Source organism: Lithobates pipiens, unplaced genomic scaffold (genome assembly GCF_037356315.1).
Source record: "Lithobates pipiens isolate NorthernLeopardFrog02 unplaced genomic scaffold, aLitPip1_a1.2 Scaffold_13, whole genome shotgun sequence".
Lineage (NCBI taxonomy): Eukaryota > Metazoa > Chordata > Amphibia > Anura > Ranidae > Lithobates > Lithobates pipiens.
In genome coordinates this window covers 187,643,432-187,669,076 of record NW_027507718.1, presented here as the reverse complement: position 1 = coordinate 187,669,076, position 25,645 = coordinate 187,643,432, and the positions used below count along the sequence as shown (strand labels likewise).

The 25,645-nt window shown below is 41.3% G+C and overlaps 1 protein-coding gene across 5 annotated transcripts in view; it reads left to right on the top strand.

Annotated features, from left to right (window-relative positions):
• LOC143974510 (phospholipid-transporting ATPase IK-like) overlaps positions 1-25,645 on the top strand; it is a 293,505-nt gene that overhangs the window by 139,885 nt on the left and 127,975 nt on the right. For all 5 annotated transcript variants that reach the window (XM_077475984.1, XM_077475987.1, XM_077475985.1 and 2 more), the window contains 6 exons: positions 368-526; positions 6,596-6,684; positions 8,782-8,969; positions 10,830-11,038; positions 15,535-15,566; positions 21,093-21,252. In XM_077475984.1, the coding sequence (XP_077332110.1) occupies positions 368-526; positions 6,596-6,684; positions 8,782-8,969; positions 10,830-11,038; positions 15,535-15,566; positions 21,093-21,252 (837 nt within the window). The remainder of the gene's footprint in view (positions 1-367; positions 527-6,595; positions 6,685-8,781; positions 8,970-10,829; positions 11,039-15,534; positions 15,567-21,092; positions 21,253-25,645) is intronic.

The window sequence follows — 25,645 nt, the reverse complement described above, 5'->3', positions numbered from 1 at the left end:
TAAGTATAAGGGGGACTGGGAGGGAGCTGCACCCAGGTTTTTTACCTTAATGTATAAAATGTATTAAGGTAAAAAACATTCTGCCTTTAGAACCACTTTAAAGCAGTATTAATCCATTCACTTCCTAATCATTATCCCCTTTTACCCTGTCTTCCCTATTCCCTTGTGCGGTGCAGATTTTCCCTCACATTCTACATCTGGCTGAGACCTGAGATAATGTTTAAAACTACTTTACTTATGGTTTCTGGTAGTTTTGGTTCTTGTTGATGATGATCATTACCCTCATCTCATACCAATATGTTTCGTTGTTTGCTTCAATACTAAAAATTACAGTTTTTTTTAAAGTCTTCTATCTATATATGTATAGGTTTGATCACATGCGAAGCTCCAAATGCCCGCATAAACAGCTTTGTGGGGGTCCTGGACTGGAAAGGAAAAAAGTATCCCCTTAATACTGACAACCTTCTCATGAGGGACTGCAGGATCCGCAACACTTCACGTTGTTATGGGCTTGTCATTTATGCAGGTCTGTAAAACTATCTCTGTTGTTCACCACATGGGCATTCCCATACCAAAGTATGAAACAACCTGGTTTATATTACAGTTTGAAGAATAATAACAGAGCAACTCCGATACCAATTTATACAGCAAAATATAGCTTCAATGCAGAATTCTCCTAAAAGTTGTGCTAAAACAAGAACAAACATTTTAGTTGAAAGTATGCCTAAACAGGACTGGTCCCTGGTGCAAACACACATACCAAACAGTCCTTTGGCAATATCAAAATATTCAAAGTGCTATTCTGTTAACCCATGTGTTATGACTGTGGTATATTGCGCTGTAAATCTATCTTTCTGCTCTAAAATTATAATAATTCTGTGCAAGTTTGTCTTTCCTTGAGTTTAAAATTTGATGCAGCTTTTAACACAATATGTACAGCTTTACGGAACATGCTGAAGCTGTATAAATAATATTCATAATTAAAGACATCTAAAAATGTAAATAACAACACTCATAGAAAACCTCCATAGGTCATTTCTATGAATCTGAGGAATCACTGGAAAGGATGCTTGGGTACTGAGCTATGAGTCACTAATTCAGAAAGGAATGTGAGAATGCGACTTTCCTGTTATTTGAAATGTTTTTTCCTATGTCTACTATAACAGGTAATGTTGGTTGGGGACAACATTTTAAAGTGGACTTTTGTTTTAGGAGTGGTATTTTAGGGTTTTCATTTATTTTTTGTATTCTTATTTGTTTTATGCTGGTAGGCCCCTTTTCTTTAAGTTTAAGTGCTTAAAGCAAAGCATTCACTTGTTACTGGCCATCTAATCTTTAACCTCCCTGGCGGTATGATCATTTCTGATTTTAGGTGCTGAAAGCGGTACAATTATTTTGCATGGAAATTTGGCGTTTTATATTGTAGGCCTGCAATTCTTAGGAATAACTCTCTTAAATTTGTTAAAACAAGAGTCTAGTAGACATCCCGGGTATGATAAAGTTTATAATATAATAAATAACTATAAATAATGATAACAAATAATAATAAAAATTATTCAATAATGTAATCAAATCCAAAAACACTGAAATTTGCTCATTTGCAGAATTGTTGCTGTCATAGATTTAGTGTTTGATGACGGATCTCCCCACAAATTGCTATCGCTCAATTCTGCAAGTGATTTTAATTTATTATCGCTGTTTTCTTAGCTGGTCTAAAATCACTTTTGACATAAAGGGACACTTTTTGGTTGCTATGGACAATCTCCAAATTCCAGGCAGAAAAAAAATAGTATTTATAATATAAAAGTGCATGCAGGGCACTGCACAGACCACTAGGGACAAAGGGGGTGTGTATTTTTTTTTTTATACAGTACTGTAATCTTACAGATTACAGTACTGTATGTGTATTGTGTGTTTTTACTTTTTTGAATTTGGCGCCGATATCCGCTCCCGTACGTCGTAACGTCGCAGGGAACGGAGATCAGCGGACTCGGGCACTGTGTGAATTGAGCGGAGGACGGCTCGCACACACAGCGGGGGGACATCGCTGGATCCAGGGGACAGGTTAAGTAAGTCTCCCTGTATCCAGAGTCTGGCTAGGGGTTACCGCTCGTGGTACTGAAATCCCAGCCCGAGCCAGACTCGGGATTACCGCCAGGGAGGTTAAACTGCCTTTTGTTTGAAGCATGCCTATTCATTGTTTGAATAGAAAACAAAGTAAATGCACAAATAGTGTGCACCTAAACCATCTAACATTGTATCACTCACAATTAGAGCACCCCCGTATCCCCATAGATGAAAGTTAGGCATACACTAGTTAGGCCCCTTATCCCTGATAACCTCCTCGCGCCCGCCCTATAGCCGAATGACGGCCGTAGAGCAGGCGCTTTCGTCTGGTTGGCCGTCCCTGGACGTCCTAATGTTTACTTCCGCAATGCGCGCCGCCACGCATCGGGGAAGTTCTGTGTTTGCCGTGTCCCCCGGGGACAGGCAAACACAGATCGCTGTAAACGGCCAATCACAGCGGCCGTTTACAGCGCGATCGGCGTGTCCAATGGGAGATGATCTCATATGTAAACATATGAGATCATCTCTCAGCGCCGCTCTCCCTCCTCACACAGACAGAGTGTGAGAGGGGAGAGATGAACGGCTGCAGCGGCCGTCAGTATAAAAATAAAAAAAAAAGTAAAAAAGTGCCATCCTCCCCCAGTGCCATCCTGCCCCCAGTGCCACCTGCCCCCAGTGCCACCTGTTAGTGCTATCTGTCCCCAGTGCCACCTGTTGTCAGTGCCATTTGTCCCCAGTGTCATCTGTCATCAGTGCCATGTATAAGTGCCATCTGTCATCAGTGCCACGTGTCATCAGTGCCACATAGTGCCATCTGTCATCAGTGCCACGTATTAGTGCCATCTGTCATCAGTGCCACGTATTAGTGCCATCTGTCATCAGTGCCACCTGTCAGTGTCACGTACCATCTGTTGTCAGTGTCATCAATGCCACTTATCAGTGCCATCTGTCAGTGTCACGCGTCATCGGTGCCACGTATTAGTGCCACATATTAGTGCCACGTGTCATCAGTGCCACATATTAGTGCCATCTGTCATCAGTGCCTCCTATTAGTGCCATCTGTCATCAGTGCCACGTGTCATCAGTGCCATGTATAAGTGTCATCATTGCCACGTATCAGTGCCATCTGTCATCAGTGTCACGTGTCATTGTCCTGGTGCTTCAAAAGTGTAATAAGTAGTCAACAAGTTAGATGTGTAATTTATGTTCCTAGAACACATGATGGCGCTCCCTGCATGTTGGGCCTCTCTATGTGGCCAGGCTGTGAAAAAGTCACACACATGTGGTATTGTAATACTCAGGAGGAGTAGCAGAATTTTTTTGGGGGTGTCATTTGTGGTATACACATGCCATGTGAGAGAAATAACCTATTACAATGACAATTTTGTGGAGAAAAAATAAAAATGAAAAATCTTAATTATGCAAAGAATTGTGGGAAAAAAATTACAACATCAAAAAGCTCACTATGCATCTTACTAAATACCTTGGAATGTCTACTTTCCAAAAAGGGGTCATTTGGGGGGTATTTGTACTTTCCTGGCTTGTTCGGGTCACAAGAAGCGAGATAGGCCACCAGTACATCAGATGTGATTAATTTTGTGCGATTCGCACCACAGCTTGTAGACTCTCTAACTTTCACAAAGACCAAATAATATCCACTAATTTGGGTTATTTTTTACCAAAGATATGTATCAATATAAATTGTGGCCAAAATTTATAAAGAAAAATTAATAATTTGCATAATTCTGTCACAGAAACAAAGAAATATGCGTTTTTTTTTTTAATTTTCGGTCTTTTTTCATTTATAGCGCAAAAAATAAAAACCCCAGAGGTGATCAAATACCACCAAAATAAAGCTCTATTTGTGGGAAAAAAAAGGACAAAAAATTAATTTGGGTACAGTGTTGCATGACTGAGTAATTGTCAAAGTGTGAGAGCACCAAAAGCTGAAAATTGGTCTGGGCAGGAAGGGTGTTTAGGTGCCCAGTAAGCAAGTGGTTAAAAGGGTTCTGCTGCTAGCCAATTTGACACTACATCTGTGTTTCAATCATGTAGTAAAGCCCTAGCAAGTGCTCTTTGAATCCAGTAAATTTGGGCCTAGCCTTGCTGTTTAACCACTTCAATACCAGGCACTCGCACCCCCCCCCCCTTATTTATGGAACTCGATCCCTAAAGGAGCAAAATTGTTGCTGTAACAGTTTCAACAGTGTGAGCTGGAGTTCCAAAGCTAAATCTATCTAAATCTGCTAGTGCATCTAACACTCCCCTTCCACAGTTTAACAATGCTGCTGCCCAAAGGTGTCTATATTGCGCCTTTACCCAGAGTGTAGGCACTCTAATACAGGTGTGTTAGTGGCTGGATCACCAGGCGAAACAAAGGGGAAAATGCCTAAAAATTAAAATGGAGGCAGCCACCCCTTGGTAAGCTGTAATATGGTACATTTTTGGTTTTGGGTTTCAGACAGCCATGGGTGCTGCGGCCATCTGATACACTATCTGGCATTGGATGTCCCTGGTGTCACTGGAAGGAAAAAATGTTCAAGTATCGGTGGTATCAGTGGAAGGAAAAAAATTTCCAGCATTGATGGTATCACTGGAAGGAAAACATATCTCAACTTTGGAGTCACAGGAAAGGAAAAATAATCCAGCATCAGTAGTGTCACTGGAAGGAAAAATATCCATGCATCTCTCTTGTCACTGGAAGGAAAAAAAAATGTGTTGATGGTGTCGCTGCAAGGAAATAATGTCTCTGCATCTCTACATGTAGGAAAAAACGTCCCTGTGTTCATGGTGTCAGCCTAAGGAGGATTATCTTGGAATCTAGGTCAATGGGATGCAGGAAGGAGGAGAGCTGGGCTCTGTGGGTGCATAGAACATAAAGGATCTGGAGGGAGGAAGAGGGCTGAAGGGCTCTAAGGAAGGGAGGCTAAGGGGCTTTGTGGGATTTCTGAAGAAAAAGGGTAGAGCTAGGCCTGAATGCAGTTTCTCCTTTTTCCCCATATCTGGTCATGAGAAAATGTCACATGACAAGGAGAGACTGGAAGGGAAATCTGCCTTTACTCCCCTGCAGCGCCACACTGAGACTGAGGTGAGTTCTCAGTGGGCACATGCTCTCTCCTGCCTACAACAGACTGTTATTGGAGGGATAGGAGAGCAGAATTCTCCTTCCAGCTCGGGGCCCTGCTGCTGCTGCCTGGAGTGACTCCTGTCAGTGATGTATAGGAGAACAAACCAGCCGAAGCTCCCTGTGCATCCCCGCTCCACATATCAACACTGTGCTCAGGACAAATTCCCCTTCTGCCCCCGCCCCCTTCCTTTTCCCAGCCCTGGGTAAGACTATGGAAATGGAAGTTGTTAGTACTGAATCTATCTGACCAGTTATCTATTTCTGTAACTTCATTTGGGCTTTAAAAAACCACTATTGTATTCTGGTTACTGTTTGCAGCTAATCGATCTAATAATAGTATTCAATATATGAATTACTTTATATACTTAATATATGAATTCATTTTATGGAGACCATACTGTCAAATATGATTTTAATTGTACTCCCTTGGGAGCTGATAGTGTAGTTCATTACAGTACTGCTGGTTTGACAACCGCTTCTTCCACCCCGCTGTAGTAATCACAGACACAGTTCAACATTTGAAACGATAAACTTTTATTCCTGATGCTGCAGTCTGCATTGTGTGGGTAGTGCAGAAGTATAAGTTGCCTCTTTGATTGTGCTGCATGGGTAGATAGACCCTTTCCCTTAACAAGCTGGCCAATGCCCCTCTGAAAGACATCCGGTACTGAGGAAATACTGGACATCCCAGGCCTCATCTGCCTTCTCGCCTCCTGCGATTTCTTTCCAGGCCAGCTCAGGAAAGTCCAGGCGACCCCGGCCTACCCCGGTTAGCAGCTACTTCCCGCCTCTGAAATGGTGAACCTTCCAGCTCTGGGGTCTCTGAACTCCCAGGCTTTCCAGTTGAGTTCCTTGGCTTTCCAGCGCTGGGGTCTCGGCACCCCCAGGCCTTCCGGCTCTGCTCCTATGAGTTGCATCTTGCAGCCTTTCTGGATCTTTCCTCGTCCCATCTCCCCCAGGAAGCATATGACCTCAGTATATATGTCTGTCTCGCCCCTGCCCATACAAATTAATGATTGGGCCAGAGCCATATATACTGCTTGCTCTTCAGTCCCTGCCCCACCTTCCTTCCAGAACATTATCCTGGACAAGCAAAGGAGGTCTTCCAGGTTGAAGAACAGGTGGTCACACCCCCCTCTATTCTACTGCTCCTCCCAAACCCAGATCAAACCCACCAAGCCTGAACAATAAACAGTAAGGCACTAGCAATTTCTTCTGACATTAACCTGTTAGCCCCCACCTAAAGGTGGTGGGTGCTACATAATGTTTTATGTAGTTTAAACACAGTATGCTTTCATATAATCAGATGCACCAATATTTAAAAAGGTCTGAAATTTAAATAAATCTGGTTTATTAACAACATATATTAGACCTTTAATTTTGTTTAGCTTTCTATTTTAGGAGTTGACACAAAAATCATGAAAAACTCTGGTAAAGTAAAAATGAAGAGGACAAAGCTGGACAGCGTAATGGGAAAATGTGTGCTCTTTGTAAGTAACTTTGAGAAAAAAAGAGAAAGCCTAGTGCATATTGCACGGCAACACCCCTCAGGATTGTGAAGATAGACCAGACAGTATTTAAAAAGATATTTTATTAAATTATATCAAAAAATAATTACATAGTAGAAACAGTAAAACCAATAATGATACAAAACCACAAGTATAGAATAATACCCTCCAATATACGATTAGTGGGCTAATACATGCAGCTGATGAGAATGACGCCTGACATGTTTCAGACTAATTTGTCCTTCCTCAAAGGCTTTATGTCATCCATAGCAAACATGTTCTATAATGTAAACATATTTAAGTATTAGTATAATAGTACAATCATATGTAGACACATTTATGAAATAATACAGTCAGTCAATCTAGTTCAACAAGGTGACTATGTGGTTCTACAGAATGGACATGGCAAATTAGGGACAGCATACTTACATGCCTGTGTTGATCATTACCAAACAGAAGGGAAATAAAGCAATGTGGATACAGCCTGCGCACAAGACTGCCATGAGTGCCCACAAAGTATGTGGCTGTGATGTGGAGCCAAACAAATAGCCTGGAGGACAGGGGCCAAGCGAACCAAATTTAAACTGCAAGGACTCCCATTGATTGGAGTACCACTCCCATCAAAGTATGGTCAGCCAGTAAGTAGGAAAGTAAAACTGTAGCCTCCTGTCTAGTGAAAGCAGAGAGGACAGCGGTAATAAAGGTATAATGTAGTATCAAAGCATTTAACAATGTCTGTTAGTATTAAATCATTGGGATTAAAACTCACATGAAAGGAGGTCTGAACAGGTGAACCTTTCACAGCAGCAAGCGTCAGCATTGTGAATGCTGCTGCTGGTTGATAAATGGCAAGTGAGTGTGGGCTGAACTCAGCCTAAACTTTAGCTGTGGCTGATGAGGCAGACCGTTGCACCCATAGGCTGCAGCGGTCTGCGACAGAGTCCCCAGAAGAGACGGCGCGCGGCACTGTCACGCCCCAAAGGGGGTGGGGCCAAGTCCCGTGTCATGACACCACCGGCGTGTATGTGGCCCGCCTCCCTGCGCTCCAGGTGGAACGCAAACAGAAAGGAGAACGGTCGAAACGGGTGTCTTGTCTAATAACGTCCTCCATCGGATAGTGTCCGCTGTGTACTTCGCATGCGCAGTACACAGCAACACAGATTCCGAAAATTGGCGAGGATGAACGGCGCCTGCGCCGTGAGTCCAGGTTCTATTCCCACTATCCAAGTGGACATAGAGTAGGAATAAAAAAGAGCCGAGCGCAGCGAGGCCGAGCCCGAAGCGTGGCGAGCGAAGCTCGCCCGCGAGGGGCCCTTTAATACTCACAACCCTATGTCCGCTTGGATGGTGGGGCTACCACCTCCACTCACGGCGCAGGCGCCATTCAGCTTCAGAAATTTTCCGAAGCTTTGTCTGCTCCATACTGCGCATGCGCAGTACGGGGCGAACACTATTTCATGGCCGGACACTATATGGCAGAACAACGGCCGAACTCCTGAGGGCCAAGAAAGCCAGAACCACCACTGAGCGGGGATTGGGCGTCTCCCACAGGCCGGGCAGTAATTCGGAACGAACAGACAGAGGCCCCAGGCTAGAATGGAAATTTTTTATTTTTTATTTTATATATATATATATATATATATATATATATATATATATATATATATATATATATTGCAAATAGGGGCACTATAAGGCTTGAAAAGGAAAAAGAAAAGTGTGCCACCTAGTGGATGGAATACGAAAAGTCCAGCCATGGAAGTCATGATGGTACATAAACACACAATGTAAATCAATGCTGAAACAATAAAAAAAGCAGAACAATGATTGATGCATTACAATGGTGTATATAATATACAAAAATTTTATATAAGAAAAAATAAAATAAAAAATAAAAATATATTAATAATACATATAATGCAAAGTGACACTATGCAATTAATGTATAGAGGCAGACAAAAGGAAAACACATATGTATAAATATAGCCATAAATATAGCCATTTGTAAGTAACTTTGTATTTAGTAAGCTTCCATAATGAAATTCATGCTCTGATCTAAGTTTGTTCTGTGCTTTGCAGATATCAGTATTGTTAATTGGTATGTCACTTGCGATGGCTATTGGAGCTGGTGTCTGGAATTATTGGTATATAAAGAAACACAGCTATATCCCTGAAATTCCAATGTCTTCTTCTGCCGTTGGCTTTCTCTTTTTTTGGGCATACTTTGCTATTTTGAGCACGCTTGTGCCTTTTTTTCTGTATATCTCGTGAGTATTATTTACAGACAATTGTAATTTTGAATAACGATTCTGTGTATGTTCCAGTTTTACTTCACTAAAATGTCTTTGTTAAAACATATTAGAAGGAAATTCTCCTTATAATTTGTAATATGTGTCAGAAAGAGTTTGAAAAAACAATACTGCAAAATACGAGCACCTTACTATGGTGCTAGGAAGTACCTTAGCTATTCTTCTGACTAAATTCTGTATGTCCCCTTGTTCCTGGCTCCTAGATTCACACTATGCAGCGGCCCATGACTTATGCCTAACGTAAGGCTAAGCCCTGCCAACTAAAAGTATGAAGTGAGAACCTGAACTGGTCTTTGTAGCCAAGGCATTGGACTGCTGAATGGCAGATAAGGAGCTTAGCTCTCAAGAACCTCTGTATAGTATACGCTGCTATTTAAGGGCTCACTGATCACATAAAATGAATTATAAAGTGTTTTCAATTGTTATTGTGCCTAGACTCTGATGGTACTGATCATTTGAGCACTTTATTGTACTCAATTAGTATGCTTCTTGTCCCATAATCTTTTACTCCTATTACGATGACATGTCTCATTGAACTGGGCCTCTTAGGACAGTTAGTGGCTCCACTCTTGAGGTATATTCCCTGAAAACTGTCCCTCAAATATCAGGATAACTGCATCAAAGCTCACATGATACAAAGCTTTCAAATTCTCCCATTGCCAACAGCATTTTCCATTGGCTGTGCTATCTCACCTTTTGAATTTTCTGTTCCCGAGCTTCTCAAATGCTTTGTAAATACATCCCAAAAACTCTAGTGTCTGTCCCCAAGTAACAAAGATGTGCACCTTGTACAAGGTACTGTATGCTAGCCTCTGTCTCCCTATTGTCACCTGGGCAAAAAAAACTAGGCCTGGGTGCTTTTCACCCCAGGAATCTCAGGTACGTGGGAATGTCCAACAATGCAAGTCCTAGTTGAACCTATGCAGGAAAAAGGGAAGAATACCCCCCAACACAGAACCACCAAACCATAAAACTGGGTAGATTTCTTTTTACAGTGGAAATAAATTAACAAGGAACCACTGGGTTCTAAAGTGGACACCCCAATGTTACAATTGTGCTGCGTCCCGTAATATTCTATACATATAACCAAAAAGATGATTGAACCGCAGTTCATGGACTTTATAAACACAACCAAGCAGTAAAGTTAAAATACAAAACTTTATTGATGTACAATAAGAGATTAAAACCTTGGCGCCGGTGCCTCCCAGCCCTTTAAGGGGTTTCAGATGCCAGGAAGAGTGGTTTATGATCATGTAACTGCCATGATTGGCTGTCACAGTGGTCACGTGATTGGAAAGCTCCCGATCACAAGCAGCTTTCCGTATGCCGCCAGTAACTGTGCTGGGAGGGCGAGTGCTCGTGGCACAGCTGTGTTTGCAATGTGGTACGCATATATGAAGCTGCTCTGCACCAAGGCCCACCCGCCGAGAGCCTGCATATTTGCATGCCGTCAGCACCAAGAGGTTAAAAACATTCAAGCTGAAAACATAGTAGCATTCTGTGCCCTACAACACTAAGGGTGGTGGAACAATTCAAATTAACCGACATGTCTGATAACTGATTAGAAATCCTAATGGTATAAATAGTAGAGGGTTCTACCACCCCTTCACAAGAAGCTCAAGAAATAGAAATGCTACCTAAAAACAAAGAAGAAAGGAAAAAATAATAGTACACAGATGGTAATGTATAATTAATGAACACCACCATTAACAAAAGATTTCAGGCAGATGATGTGTGACAAACTGTGTCTGTATACTTTGATTTTACTGTATATTACACATCCTAATGAACAGCATACTGTTTATTTGAATTTTACAGACTGGAATTAATTCATGCGGTCCACAACAACTTTATTAATCAGGATTTGGAGATGTACCACCCAGAATCAGACACACCAGCCCAGGCAAGAGCCTCTAGTCTTTCTGATCTGTTGGGGCAGATAGACTACATATTCACAGACAAAACAGGCACCCTCACGCAGAACATTATGACTTTTAAGAAATGCTGCATTGGACACAAGATTTATGGTAATTTCTATTGTTTAAAATGTTCATTATTAAACCATCTTTAATAAGAAAAATAATCTTTAAAAAAATCAGGACACCCTATCCTTTGCTAAATTAATGGATGCGGTCACTGCTGTTTTGAGAACTTGTTTGATAGTCTATACTGTTTAAAGTGCTTGTAAATGTAGAAGGTTTTTTACCTTAATGCAGTCCCCTAGTGCCCATCGAAACAGTTACTTCTCTCAGCTCTCTCTCTTCAATGAACCTGGAGACAGCAGAGGGAGTCATTGGCTCCTGATTCTGTCAATCTCAGCCTGTGAGGATAGAACAGGGAGCGGGACCGAGCCACACTGTGTGTGTCTATGGACACACACACAGCATGGTATGGGATCAAAAACGTGCACAAGTGTCCCCTTCATAGCAAATAGCACTTGGCAGGAGGAGGGAGCCAGGATCACCTGTGGGTAAACCCAGGAAGAAGAAGATTGAGGCTGCTCTGTGCAAAACCATTGCACAGAGCAAGTAAGTATGACATTTTATATTTTTTTAATACATTTACAATCACTTTAAGGAGATATTCATTTTGATTTACTAAAGGCAAATAGACTGTGCACTTTGCAAAAGTGGTTGCACTCTGCAAGGGTATTTGCTCCACAGCTTACTAAATGAAAGAAAGCTCTGCTGATTTCCATCATTCACTCACATGGAAGCAAAAAATTTAGTTTTTTTTATTTCCCTTGCATGTGATTGGATATTCTTTGCAAAGTGAAGCTTTGCCTCATTTACTAAGCTCTGCAGCAAATGCCCTTGCAAAGTGCACAGCCTATTTGCTTTTATTAAATCAACCTCATTGTGTCATTCCTTAAACTATATCAGTAAGATATGGCCATGTACACCCAAAATAGATGAATGAGAAATATGGATTTATCGATTCAAAAAGGACATATATGTAAGTAACAGCATGAACAGTATACGGCAAGAATACTGTGACAGTACAATGTGAGTGTGTTGCAATACACCCAAATATTTATTTGCATAAAGGAGGATACAGTAGTGCAATTTGGAGTGATAAATTTACTATAATAAGTGCTAAAATGCATCATGTTTTATATATATATATATATATATATATATATATATATACACACACACAGTATCTCACAAAAGTAAGTACACCCCTCAAATTTTTGTAAATATTTTTTTTATATCTTTTCATGTGACAACACTAAGGAAGTGACACTTTGATACAATAGTATTGAGTGTACAGCTTATATAACAGTGTCAATTTACTGTCCCCTCAAAATAACTCAACACACAGCCATTAATGTCTAAACCTCTGGCAACAAAAGTGTGTACACCCCTAAGTGAATATGTCCAAATTGGGCCCAAAGTATCAATATTTTGTGTGGCCATCATTATTTTCCAGCACTGCCTTAACCCTCTTGGACATGGAGTTCACCAGAACTTCACAGGTTTCCACTGGGGTCCTCTTCCACTCCTCCATGACGACATCACAGAGCTGGTGGATATTAGAGACCTTGCGCTCCTCTACCTTCCATTTGAGGATGCCCCACAGATGCTCAATAGGGTTTAGGTCTGAAAACTAGGGATGAGCCAAACACCCACGGTTCGGTTCGCAACAGAACATACGAACAGGCAAAAAATTTGTTCGAACACGCGAACACCATTAAAGTTTATGGGACACAAACGTGAAAAATTGTGCTAATTTTAAAGGCTTATATACCAGTTATTGCCATAAAAAGTGTTTGGGGACACAGTTAGATGCAAAAAAAAGTTTTAAAAATTATATTTTTTTCAGGAGCAGTGATTTTAATAATCCTTAAACTGAAACAATAAAAATGAAATATTTCTTTAAATATCGTGCCTGGGGTTTCATTAGTATGCCTGTAAAGTAGCGCATCTTTCCCATGTTTATAACAGTGCCACAGCAAAATTACATTTCTAAAGGAAAAAAATTATTTTAAAACTGCTCGCTGCTGTAATGTATTGTCGGATACCAAAAATACCATAACAAAAAAAATGGTGTGAATGTGCCCCCCCAAAATCCATACCAGGCCCTTCAGGTCTGGTATGGGTATTAAGGGGAACCCCGCAACAAAATTGAAAAGAAAATGGTGTGGGGGTCCCCCAGGCCCACAGGCACTATATACTCTGAACAGCAGTATATATACTATACGGTCTTCCCTATATACTCTGCAGAAAATTGGGCCTTAGGTGTCGGTGAAACCAGAATACTGTAAGCCCTCACAGTTACTCTTGTTGGGTGCAAGAACGGGTCCTGCTGTGAAATATTATATCAACAATTGTAATTACATGCCCCTGTTAAACAGGGGCAGAAAAATTGGGCCTTGGGTGGTGGTGGTGCCACAACACTGTAACCCCTCACAGATACTCGTGTCGGGTGCAGGAATGGACCCTGCTGTGAAAAATTATATCAAAAGTTGTAATTACAGCTCTAAGTTGTGTGATATTCATGTAACCTTGGGTCAGTATTTACGTGGGCAATGGGGGCTTGGTAGGTGAAGGGTGATGCATGCATATTTTATCCTGGGTCTGAGTGTGGACTGCGGTGGAGCATGGGCGAATTAAGTAACTGTCCTGAGTAATGTGCAGTGGTGCTGGAGCGTACAGGGGGAGGGGGGGGTTTTTCTTTTTTCTGTTTGGATGCACACGCCGGTGGCGGTGTATCGGGTGGGGGGAGGGGGAGGGTTATTTGGTTGTTCCCTGACTGTTTGACTCAGGGGGGGTTTGTAATAATCAGCCTGGGTATGCCCAATAGGCTGTAGGTTGTTGTATTGTTTTACTTGCAAATTAATAAAAATAATTAAAAAAAAAAAAAAAAAAAAAAGTTGTAATTACATGCCCCTGTTGTACAGGGGCAGAAAAATTGGGCTTTGGGTGGTGGTGGTGCCACAACACTGTAACCTCTCATAGATACTCTTATTAGGCACAGGAACGGGCCCTGCTTTGAAACATGACTGCCAGTGTCTTGTCCTTCTGTGGCACCCTCTCTCTTTAGGCTCACATTACTCCCTTTCTCAACCTGAGAACCAACATTGGAGCTTTCAAAAGCTGCGCATCCTCCAGAAGCATACTGTATAACCGACACAGTGGTCGAATAATTCTGGGGACTCCTCTGTGCATGATGGTGGGGCTACTGAAGGAGTGACTGTGGACAAGGAGCCGGTGAAATAGGCCACTTTGGCAGCTGCGTTGGAAGGCAAACTACTCTGTGACAGAGGATGAGGAGGATGAGGACGGCTTTGTTATTCACTCCACCAACTCTTCTGCATGTTGTGGCTCAATAATATGGCCAGCAGCAGCAAAAAAGGACAAGCATGCCCCACGGCCACCTGCAGAGGATGCACCATGTCCATGGACTGTAGATATAGGCTTCACTGAATGCAGAATGTGTGTGTATATGTATATATATATATATATATATATATATATATATATATATATTCTCAAATACACTGCCACTAACTGAATAACCTGCCTGCTTAGTCTAACTCAAGCTATCTCTCTGTTCACACCAACAACACTAAACATGGCCACTCTGTAAGCAGCCTTATATAGTGTGGGGCATGGACTTAGTCCCCCTAAACCATGATTGGCGAAAGGCACCCTGCCTTTGGCCAATTTTGGCTCTCGCAGCAGAGCGTGCTATGATTGGCCAAAGCATGCAGGTCAGGTGCATACTTTGGCCAATCATCATACAGCAATGCAGTGTGATCTCACAGTTCATTATGGGGTGTTCCGCTGCGCTCTTATTTTCCACAAACGCCTCATATGTTTGTTTTGTTTTGGAACAAACGAACACCCAATGTTCGACTCGAACAGCGGGCTCATCCCTACTGGAGACACGCTTGGTCAGTCCATCACCTTTACCCTCAGCTTCTTTGGCAAGGCAGTGATCATCTTGGAGGTGTGTTTGGGGTCATTATCATTCAGCGGCCAAGTCTATTGGCTGTTTGTTGAATTATTTTGAGGTGACAGGAAATTTACACTGTTATACAAGCTATAACACTAAAAATATTTACAAAAATATGAGGGGTGTACTCACTTTTGTGAGATACACTCTCTCTCTCTCGTGGAATGGTGTAACTCCTCCAAATGTGTGACAGTTCAGTCATTCTGGCACACAGGCACCATGCTGGAAATGTAAACGGCAGATTGCTTTGCATTTAACCTTCTTTTTTAATTAGATTGACTGGATTCAGAAATATTTTTTGTGTGAAAGCATCATGACAGTCACATCTTTTGAAATACATCCATTTTTTTCAAGGTCTTCTAGGCAGTCTACCTTACATTCGCTAAATTAAATGATGCATTTATAAAATAAATAAATGGTTTTATCATTGGTTAAAAAGAAAAATCACTAATCTTTTCCCACACCCCCTGCTCCCCAAAAAAATTATTTCCTTATAGTTTTACTGTGAAATAAAATATACTGTATTCTGACCTTTAGATTTTCATGTTTTCTTATATTTCAGGAACAACGTCGGGAAAAGAAGAGAAGCTTGAGGTATCATTTACACAAGCGTAATATTTACTATTTAGCTCTCACTAACATTGGGTACATGTACCAAGCTAAACGTGGGGTCTGAAAATATTGGTTATTCTCTGCCCTAAGCCAGATCTCATATTCATCATCTTCAGCTTGGCACACGTGTCCAATGCTAATAAAAGCTATGGAGCTAGGGAAAAAAAAGTTTTTTTTACTTATGTAACAATAGGTACACATTTACTTCCAAGTGTATGTCCAGCCAAAAAATTATTTCCAGTTTTGGATAGCATTGGGGAGGATTAAAACACCCCCTGGGCACCAAAACATAGTCAGGGATTCCATCCCTTCCCCATACTATCCAAAACTAAGTTTTGTCTGGTGTAAGCAAAACCTTCCTGACCAGGCAAATGTTGGTATGCAGATCAACAATAAGTTTTAACCGCTTTGCATACCAAAATTATCTTCAAACTATTTTTTAATGCATACTGGGCTATTTTGTTATCTTATACTTGCTGTAATTTTCCTTGGCTCTCCCTTATGTTAGCATTCCTTGGGTCACCTCTGACCCCTTAGGAAAACCTCTCAGTAGCAATACAGTCCCTCCCTACCCCCCTCCACCCTAGAATTCTTCATGCCTAGATTTTCAGAGGACACCATGGAAGAAAGCTATGATAACATGAAAGAGAGTCAGAAAGGAAAATTACAAAAAGTATATGATAACATTGTTCCCTTTTCCTGGCTTACATCGTGTCAGCATACCTTGGGGCTTAAATACCATTAAAACCAGGTAAAAATCTAAGAAAAACTATAACAAAAAAGGCTGCAAAAGGCTTAATGATGAGAAAATTCAGAAGAAAGGACAGGATCTTCAAAGGAACTAGATGAGCCCAGGACATATCCACCTTGTAATGCCTGATGAAGGATTGTGGTGAAGGTGCTTGAAGTGTACACCAGATGGATGGATCTGATTATCTAGGTAGAGAGGACCCTTGAGGAAGCTGCCATGCCCTTCTTTGGACCCTTGGGGAAAAGCCACATCTTGACATATGGTGATACCAGGTGGACCAAGTCCAGTCTTCTCAAATTAACTTTCTTGATTTCACTTGATGAATCAAAGGATTGTATAATGGTCTTTGCATTCAAATGGTACTCTGAAAAAAACTTTAGGAAAAAAGGCAAAAGATGATTTCAGTAGAACTTTGGGAAAACGTGACAAAGTGCTGGGGTAAGAAAATCCTGTTCTGTAGCAAATTGAATGACATCTCGGAATATTTTAGCACCTGAACAGGACACAATTGACTCTTCTGATAGTTTTCCTAACCAGACAAAAATTTACAAATTCTGTGGAGCTATCCACATCTGAGTTAAGTGAAGAGATTTCAAATGAGCTCAAATCATTGAGGTAGTGGAATATCCTTATGCCTTTCATGCAAATTAGGGCTATAATGATCAGAAGAATCTTGTTATCTTATTGATGGCTTGTTCAAGAACTTTCTTCAATATTACCTTCCCAGAAAAGGCGCTAATTACAGTATTTTCTTTGTACTCACATGCTCTGCATGAACTTTAATCCACAAGGAACTACAGCCCATCATAGAATACACCAAAATACATGCCAATAATTGGGTCACAGCAAAGGCTGCTTATGCAAAGAAGTCAGTAGCAATGTTTAACTTTTCCACTGTAACAGTTACTCCTTACATGTTTCCTCTGCCACCACCTAGTGCAGATCAGGGACAGAAAGGTTAACTGTAAAATTATGCTGCAAGCAATAGGGCTCTGTTTACACCTGTGCGTTTTACATGCACTTTAGGTGTGGTACCATAAAGAAAATGCTGCTTGCTGCATCTTTGCTGCACTTCCACCAAAAATGCAGGTTATATACAGTTTAATGGTAACGCCCCTAAAGCGCATATAAAATGCACCTGAAGCTTACTGCACAGATGTGAACCTACTCTAAATCATCATACTCTAACATTCATATTATGATTTAAACTGAATCTGTTAAGAAGCAAAATACTTGTGTGAGAGGCCTCAGATAACATATAGCATATAACAGATAGCTGGGGTTGTCTGACTCTAATGCCGCGTACACACGACCGGACTTTCCAGCAGACTAGGTCCGACGGAATCAGTCTGTCGGACAATCCAATCGTGTGTGGGCTAATCCGATCGTTTTTTCATTTTAAAAATCTGACGGACCTAGTATTAGAACATGTTTTAAAACTGTCCGATGGACTCAATTCCTATCGGGAAAACCGTTCATCTGTATGCTGGTCCGACAGACCAAATACGACGCAAGGGAAGCTATTGGCTACTGGTTATTGAACTTCCTTTTTTAGTCCCGTCTTACGTAATCACGTTCAAAACTAATGGACTTAGTCCTTTCCTGTGTGGAGAAGTCCTTCGTTCCGAAGTCCGTCGCAAATCAGTCAAAAAGTCATTCGGGACCGTTGGCCCTAGTCTGCCGGAAAGTCCGGTTGTGTGTACGCGCCATAAGATACCAGTTCAGCATAGCTCCCAACTGTCCCTGATTTCGAGGGACTGTCTCTGATTTGGAACAAAGTCCCTCTGTCCCTCTTTCATCCTCACTTGTTCCTCATTTTGGTCTGATCTATATAGTTGTATATAAAATGCACTTTTTATCTTTCAAAAATTGTTTCCCAGACCTTTCATCCAATTTCTAAATTGCTGCATTTGTGAATTTCAAAAACCAGTATAAAGCAATAATAGTGGTAAAAATAAACACTTGTGGGTTTAACAAATGTTTTTTGTTTTTTGTATAATTCTCCTTTAACCACAGGCAGCACAGTGGTGTAGTGGTTAGCACTCTCACCTAGCAGTAAGAAGGGTCGCTGGTTCAAATCCCATCCACGACACTACTTGCCTGGAGTTTGCATGTTCTCCCTGTGCCTGCGTGGGTTTCTTCCCACAATCCAAAGACATGCAGGTAGGTTAATTGGCTTCTGTCCCAAATTGGCCCTAGTATATGAATGGGGACCTTGGATTGTGGGCTCGTTGAGGGTAGGGATTCATGTGAGTGTAAAATGGATAGGGACAATTGTAGACACTCACTCAGGATAGACTGCTGTCTTTATTCAACCTTACTAACTATGAAACTATGAAACCATTTAAAGACCAAGCCTCTTTTTCAGACTCAGTCTTTACAAGCTAAAAACATTTTTTTTTGCTAGAAAATTACTTAGAACCCCAAAACATTATACATAATACATACATATACCCTAAAGAATAAAATGGCAGTCGTTGCAATACTTTCTGTCATACCGTATTTGCGCAGCGGTCTTACAAGCACACTTTTTTAAAAAAAATAAAATTTTTGGAATTAAAAATGAAGACATCAGTAAAGTTAGCCCAATGTTTTTCTATATTGTGAAAGATAATGTTACGCAGAGTAAATTGATACCCAACATGTCATGGTATGGAGATGGGTGGGGGCCATCTTCCCCTCACTCATCTCCATACCTAACAGGACACAGGATGCGATCGCCTCCGCCGCTGCCGACGGGAGTCTATGCCATTTCCTGTCTCGCCGTGCTGTCTGCTGGGACACACACGGGTCCCAGAGACAGCGCGGACCACTCCTAGCATGCTGCGCAACTCGCGCATGCGCAGTAGGGAACCGGGAAGTGAAGCCGCAATGCTTCACTTCCTGATTCCCTCACCTAGAATGGCGGGGGCAGTGATCGATCGGTCTCAGCTGCCGACATCGCTGGACCCTGGGACAGGTGAGTGTCTATTTATTAAAAGTCAGCAGCTGTAGTATTTATAGCTGCTGGCTTTTAATATTTTTTTTGCAGGTGGAATCCCTCTTTAACCACTTTCAGACCGGACCAATTTGCTGGTCAAAGACCAGACCACTTTTTGCGATTCGGCACTGCGTCGCTTTAACTGACAATTGCGCGGTCGTGCGACGTGACTCCCAAACAAAATTGACGTCCTTTTTTTCCCACAAATAGAGCTTTCTTTTGGTGGTATTTGATCACCCCTGCGGTTTTTATTTTTTGCGCTATAAACAAAAATAGAGCGACAATTTTGAAAAAAACACATTATTTTTTACTTTTTGTTATAATAAATATCCCCCAAAAATATATAAAAAAACATTTTTTTCCCTCAATTTAGGCCGATACGTATTCTTCTACATATTTTTGGTAAAAAAAATCGCAATAAGCGATTATTGATTGGTTTGCGCAAAAGTTATAGCGTTTACAAAATAGGGATAGTTTTATAGCATTTTTATTAATAATTTTTTATTATTTTTTTTTTTACTAGTAAAGGCGGCGATCTGCGATTTTTATTGTGACTGCGACATTGTCAGGGACCCATCGGACATTTTTGACACATTTTTGGGACCATTGTCATTTATACAGTAATCACTGCTATATAAATGCAGTGATTCCTGTGTAAATGACACTGGCAGTGAAAGGGTTAACCTGTGGGTGGCAGTGTAGGGGTTAAGTGTTCCTAGGGGTGTGTTACTAACTGTGGGGGGGTTGGGCTTTCATTTAGTGTACACTGATCTCTGCTCCAATCACATGGAGCAGAGATCAGCGTCACTAGTTGCTAGGCAGAATGGGAAAATGTTGTTTATACAGCATTTCCTCCATTCCGCCGCTCCGTGAGACGCTCGCGGGGATGCCCGCGGCGATCGAGTCCGCGGGTCCCGCGACCGGACTCACGGGGGTCCCAATCAGCGCGGGAGCGCGCCGCCGGCAGCGTGCTCCCGATGGCACGGCGGCAACGAATATTGGACGTACATGTACGCCAATATGCCTGCCCGTGCCATGCTGTCGACGTACATCGTCGTGCGCTGGTCGGGAAGTGGTTAAGGGGATATGGCAGGGGATGTTTCCTATGCCTATATGCTTTTGCTAATAGATGTCCCTTGTTCCCTTCTCAGAAAGTTGGGAGGTATGGTTCAGGGCAAGTAAATGCCCGGATTCTATTTCACTGGAATTGCAGTTATAAGGCCTCATGCACACTGGACGTTATAATAACATTTTAAAAATGCCAGTAGCTTTGCAGTGAGTTTTTCAAAGTTTTTGCAATAACGTTTTTTAGCGCTTTTTAGGATTTTCTAACAATAGCGTTTTAATCATTATTTTTCAATGGGATCAAAATCTTAAAAGCTTTTGAGCGTTTATCTGCGTTTATTAGCGTTTTTGACTTTAAAGCGTTTTTACAGCTGAAAAACTCATTTTAGAACCCACTTTGGGTTTTTCTTTACATCTAAAAAATGCCCCAGCCAAGAACAGTTGTGCATGGACACATAGGATAACATGCTGGAGAGTTTTTTGACCATAGAAAAAAAACATCTAAAGCCAAAAACAGCAGTTGTAAAAACTTCTAAAAACATCCAGTATGCATGAGGCCTAGAGTCACAGCATGGCAGCTTCCATTTGATGCTTCATACACAGGTACAGTGATTTCTGACTGAATTGCCCAAATGCCATTCACAGTTATTTATATTTTTACAGTTTTTTTATCCAGTTTTGGAAATACAGAGGTATTTTTCTATTTCTACAGAAAGTGTCATTTACTTGGAATAAGTATGCAAAAAAGTCATTTGAGTTCTATGATCAAACCCTGGTGGATGAATTGCGTAAGAATCAAGACCCTTTATTCCAAGAATTCTTTAGGGCCATAGCACTTTGTCATACAGTTATGTTGGATAATAGCAAGGAAGGTAAGTCATTAGTGGCATCAGATTGATTATTGCATGTCTAGGATTGTTTAGGATATGGACTATAGCCGAAAAAAGTTACATTTGTTACATTTGTTTGCTGCAACTAGGGACAAGCCGAACGCCCCCCATTCGGTTCACACCAGAATTTGCGCACAGACAAAAAAATTGTGCGAACATGCAAACACAGTTAAAGTCTATGGGACACGAATGTGAAAAAAGTGCTAATTTTAAAGGCTTATATGCATGTTATTGCCATAAAAAGTGTTTTAAGACCCGGGTACTGCCCCAGGGGACATGTATCAATGCAAAAAAAGTTTTTAAAACAGCAGTGTTTTCAGGAGCAGTGATTTTAAGAATGCTTAAAGTGAAACAATAAAAAATGAAATATTCCTTTAAATATCATGCCTGGGGGTTTCCCTTAGTCTGCCTGTAAAGTAGCAAATTTTTCCCATGTTTAGAAAAGTACTGCAGCAAAATGACATTTCTAAAGGAAAAAATTTCACTAAAAATTGCTCACGGCTGTAATGTATTGCCAGGCAATATATATATAAAAAAAAAACATTTAAAAAACCAGCGTGGGCCCCCCCCCCCAGTCCATACCAGGCCCTTCAGTTCTGGTATAGATTTTAAGGGTGAACTTAAGGTGAATTAAAAAAAAAAATTGGCCTGGTATGGACGGGGGGAACCCATGCCGTTTTTTTCTTAATTCTGTCATAGGTCTCCCCTTAACCACTTCAATAAACTATATTATATATTGTACACTGCGCTATATACCCTGTACTGTATTATATATACTACACTGAGGGCACCAAATACTCTGAACTGCAGTATATATACTATACGGACTGCACTATATACTCTGAACTGCAGTATATATACTATATGGACTGCACTATATACTCTGAACTGCAGTATATATACTATACGGTCTGCACTATATACTCTGCTGAAAAATTGGGCCTTAGGTGTTGGTGGTGGCAGAACACTCAGAACACCCCTCACAGTTACACTTGTTGGGCGCAGTAACGGTGCCTGCTGTTAAATATTATTTCAAAAATTGTAATTACATGCCCCTGTTAAACAGGGACAGAAACATTGGGCCTTAGTTGTTGGTGGTGCCACAACACTGTAACCCCTCAAAGTTACTCTTGTTGGGTGCAGGAAGGGTTCCTGCTGTTAAATATTATTTCAGAGGCTGCTTGCCCTCTTTTAGTGGCCTGTGAGCGTCTGCCTCTCCTTAGAGGCACTACACTGTATTATATACTGTGTACACCGCCTGCGCTGTATTATGTATATATAGGCTACTCTGAATGCAGAGTGTATTGCAAAAGTATTCGGCCCCCTTGAACTTTTCAACCTTTTGCCACATTTCAGGCTTCAAACATAAAGATATAACATTTTTATTTTTTGTGAAGAATCACCAACAAGTGGGACATAATTGTAAAGTGTAACGAAATCTATTGGATAATTTAAACTTTTTTAGCAAATAAAAAACTGAAAAGTGGTGAAAATTATTCGGCCCCTTTACTTTCAGTGCAGCAAACTCACTCCAGAAGTTCAGCAAGGATCTCTGAATGATCCAATGTTGTCCTAAATGACTGATGGTGATAAATAGAATCCACCTGTGTGTAATCAAGTCTCTGTATAAATGCACCTGCTCTGTGATAGTCTCAGGGTTCTGTTGAAAGCGCAGAGAGCATCATGAAGACCAAGGAACACACCAGGCAGGTCCATAATACTGTTGTGGAGAAGTTTAAAGGATACAAAAAGATTTCCCAAGCTTTAAACATCCCAAGGAGCACTGCGCAAGCGATCATTTTGAAATGGAAGGAGTATCAGACTACTGCAAATCTACCAAGACCTGGCCGTCCCTCTAAACTTTCAGCTCAGACAAGGAGAAGACTGATCAGAGATGCAGCCAAGAGGCCCATGATCACTCTGGATGAACTGCAGAGAACTACAGCTGAGGTGGGAGAGTCTGTCCATAGGACAACAATCAGTCGTACACTGCACAAATCTGGCCTTTATGGAAGAGTGGCAAGAAGAAAGCCATTTCTCAAAGATATCCATAAAAAGTCTTGTCTAAAGTTTGCCACAAGCCACCTGGGAGACACACCAAACATGTGGAAGAAGGTGCTCTGGTCAGATGAAACCAAAATCAAACTTTTTGCCCACAATGCAAAACGATATGTTTGGTGTAAAAGCAACACAGCTCATCACCCTCAACACACCATCCCCACTGTCAAACATGGTGGTGGCAGCATCATGGTTTGGGCCTGCTTTTCTTCAGCAGGGACAGGGAAGATGGTTAAAATTGAGGGGAAGATGGATGTAGCCAAATACAGGACCATTCTGGATGAAAACCTGTTGGAGTCTGCAAAAGACCTGAAACTGGGACGGAGATTTATCTTCCAACAAGACAATGATCCCAAACATACAGCAAAATCTACAAAGGAATGGTTCACAAATAAACGTATCCAGGTGTTAGAATGGCCAAGTCAAAGTCCAGACCTGAATCCAATCGAGAATCTGTGGAAAGAGCTGAAAACTGCTGTTCACAAACGCTCTCCATCCAACCTCACTGAGCTTGAGCTGTTTTGCAAGGAAGAATGGGCAAGAATTTCAGTCTCTCGATGTGCAAAACTGATAGCGACATACCCCAAGCGACTTTCAGCTGTAATCGCAGCAAAAGGTGGCTCTACAAAGTATTAACGCAAGGGGGCCGAATAATTTTGCACGCCCCACTTTTCATTTTTTTATTAGTTAAAAAAGTTTCAAAAATCCAATAGATTTCGTTCCACTTCACAATTGTGTCCCATTTGTTGGTGATTCTTTACAAAAAATAAAAATGTTATATCTTTATGTTTGAAGCCTGAAATGTGGCAAAAGGTTGAAAAGTTCAAGGGGGTCGAATTGCAGTGGTATTTGCGCATAAAGAAATGTAAACTCAGAGAAGCATACAGGCTGCCACTGTGGAAATCCTTCTGAAAGTACTGGTTGCCTAACGCTCTCTGGCGTTGGTCCTTTCAGAAAAAGCATGCAGCAAGTAAAGTTAGAGAACCAGGACTTTTTACTACTTTCATGTCAGTCATTTATAGCATTCTGAAACCATGGGATCAGCATGTCAGCGGGACGAGTATTCTCATAAGGTATTGATTACCAATCTCAGTCTCCATATTTTTCTAAGCACAGTTTTCCTTTAAATCTCTTGGGGAAACTAGTCATGTGAACAAGGACTACAGCATCAATACAAACTGTCAGTGCTCATTGAATTGTCCAGTGCTCACATTATAACCTTGCTGATCTTGCTTGAACTTTGCCTGCACAACATGGACTCTTCATAGTAAAGTCATTGTGATTTTTTCCTACCAGGAGTATTCAGAGGGGCTGAACAAGCGCCCAGTTTGCAAAAGGCCTAAAAAAGTTCAGAACACAAACAGCTTCTTGCAAATATCTTCATAAGCAGCATTCCTCTCATTGAAGTCCAGGGTAGCTCTGGCCCAAAGACAAAGGGCCACCTTACTAGAATTGGAGTACTCTGGTGGTAATTGGGTACAGGCTTGAGGACTGGAGCATACTGACGCTATGCTAGAGTCATGTGATGCAGGTGTGACACTGGGTAAAACCAGTAGAGGCATGCCCCCCTGGATCAGACTTGGGTCCCATCAAATCAGCAGGGGCCCTGGCAGTGTTGACCCATGCATGCGCAGCCAGAGCTGTCCTCAGCCAAGGTGAAGCAACTGCTTTGCCCTCTCGCTGCCAATGTTTGTCACACTCACTTTTAGCTGTAAAGCTGGGCAGTTTACTTGATGTGAGTATTATGATTTCATATTGTTTACTTCATAAATATTGATTAGTTATTTGTTATTAACATTTTTGTCACATGTGCAGTTGTAAATGAAATGTGTCAGTAAATTTTATGAGTAAAAAAGTTGTGGGAAGTTAATAATCCTGCTGTGGGCCACCTACGAATGTGTTTTCTTTTCTCTCTGTACCCAAAACTGGCACTGACTGCTCCCATCATCATCAGCCCCCAAATCACCTCTCATTCTTTGCCCTTCCTTTCTTTTACCTGCAGTATTCCTAATGGCCTCTCTGTGTTTATGAAGTACTGCTATCTATCATTTCAGCTTTGTGTTCTGAGATGTGCTAAAAAAATATATTTTTCCAACAGTTTTAGTACATTGTACTTTTTTTTTGTTGTTCTTTAGTTTGGAATACGTTGTTGGGTCCTTTGGCAGGGCAGGAATCTTAACATATTTTTTTCTTGGTAAGGTTGTGTGTTGGGACCTCTTTTTAGGACATTGTGTAGTGTGCCAGGAAAGGGCAATGCCAGAAAAGTTACAGTCTGAGCTAGAGTCTATACCTTCCTATTCTCCTTCCCTCACTGCAA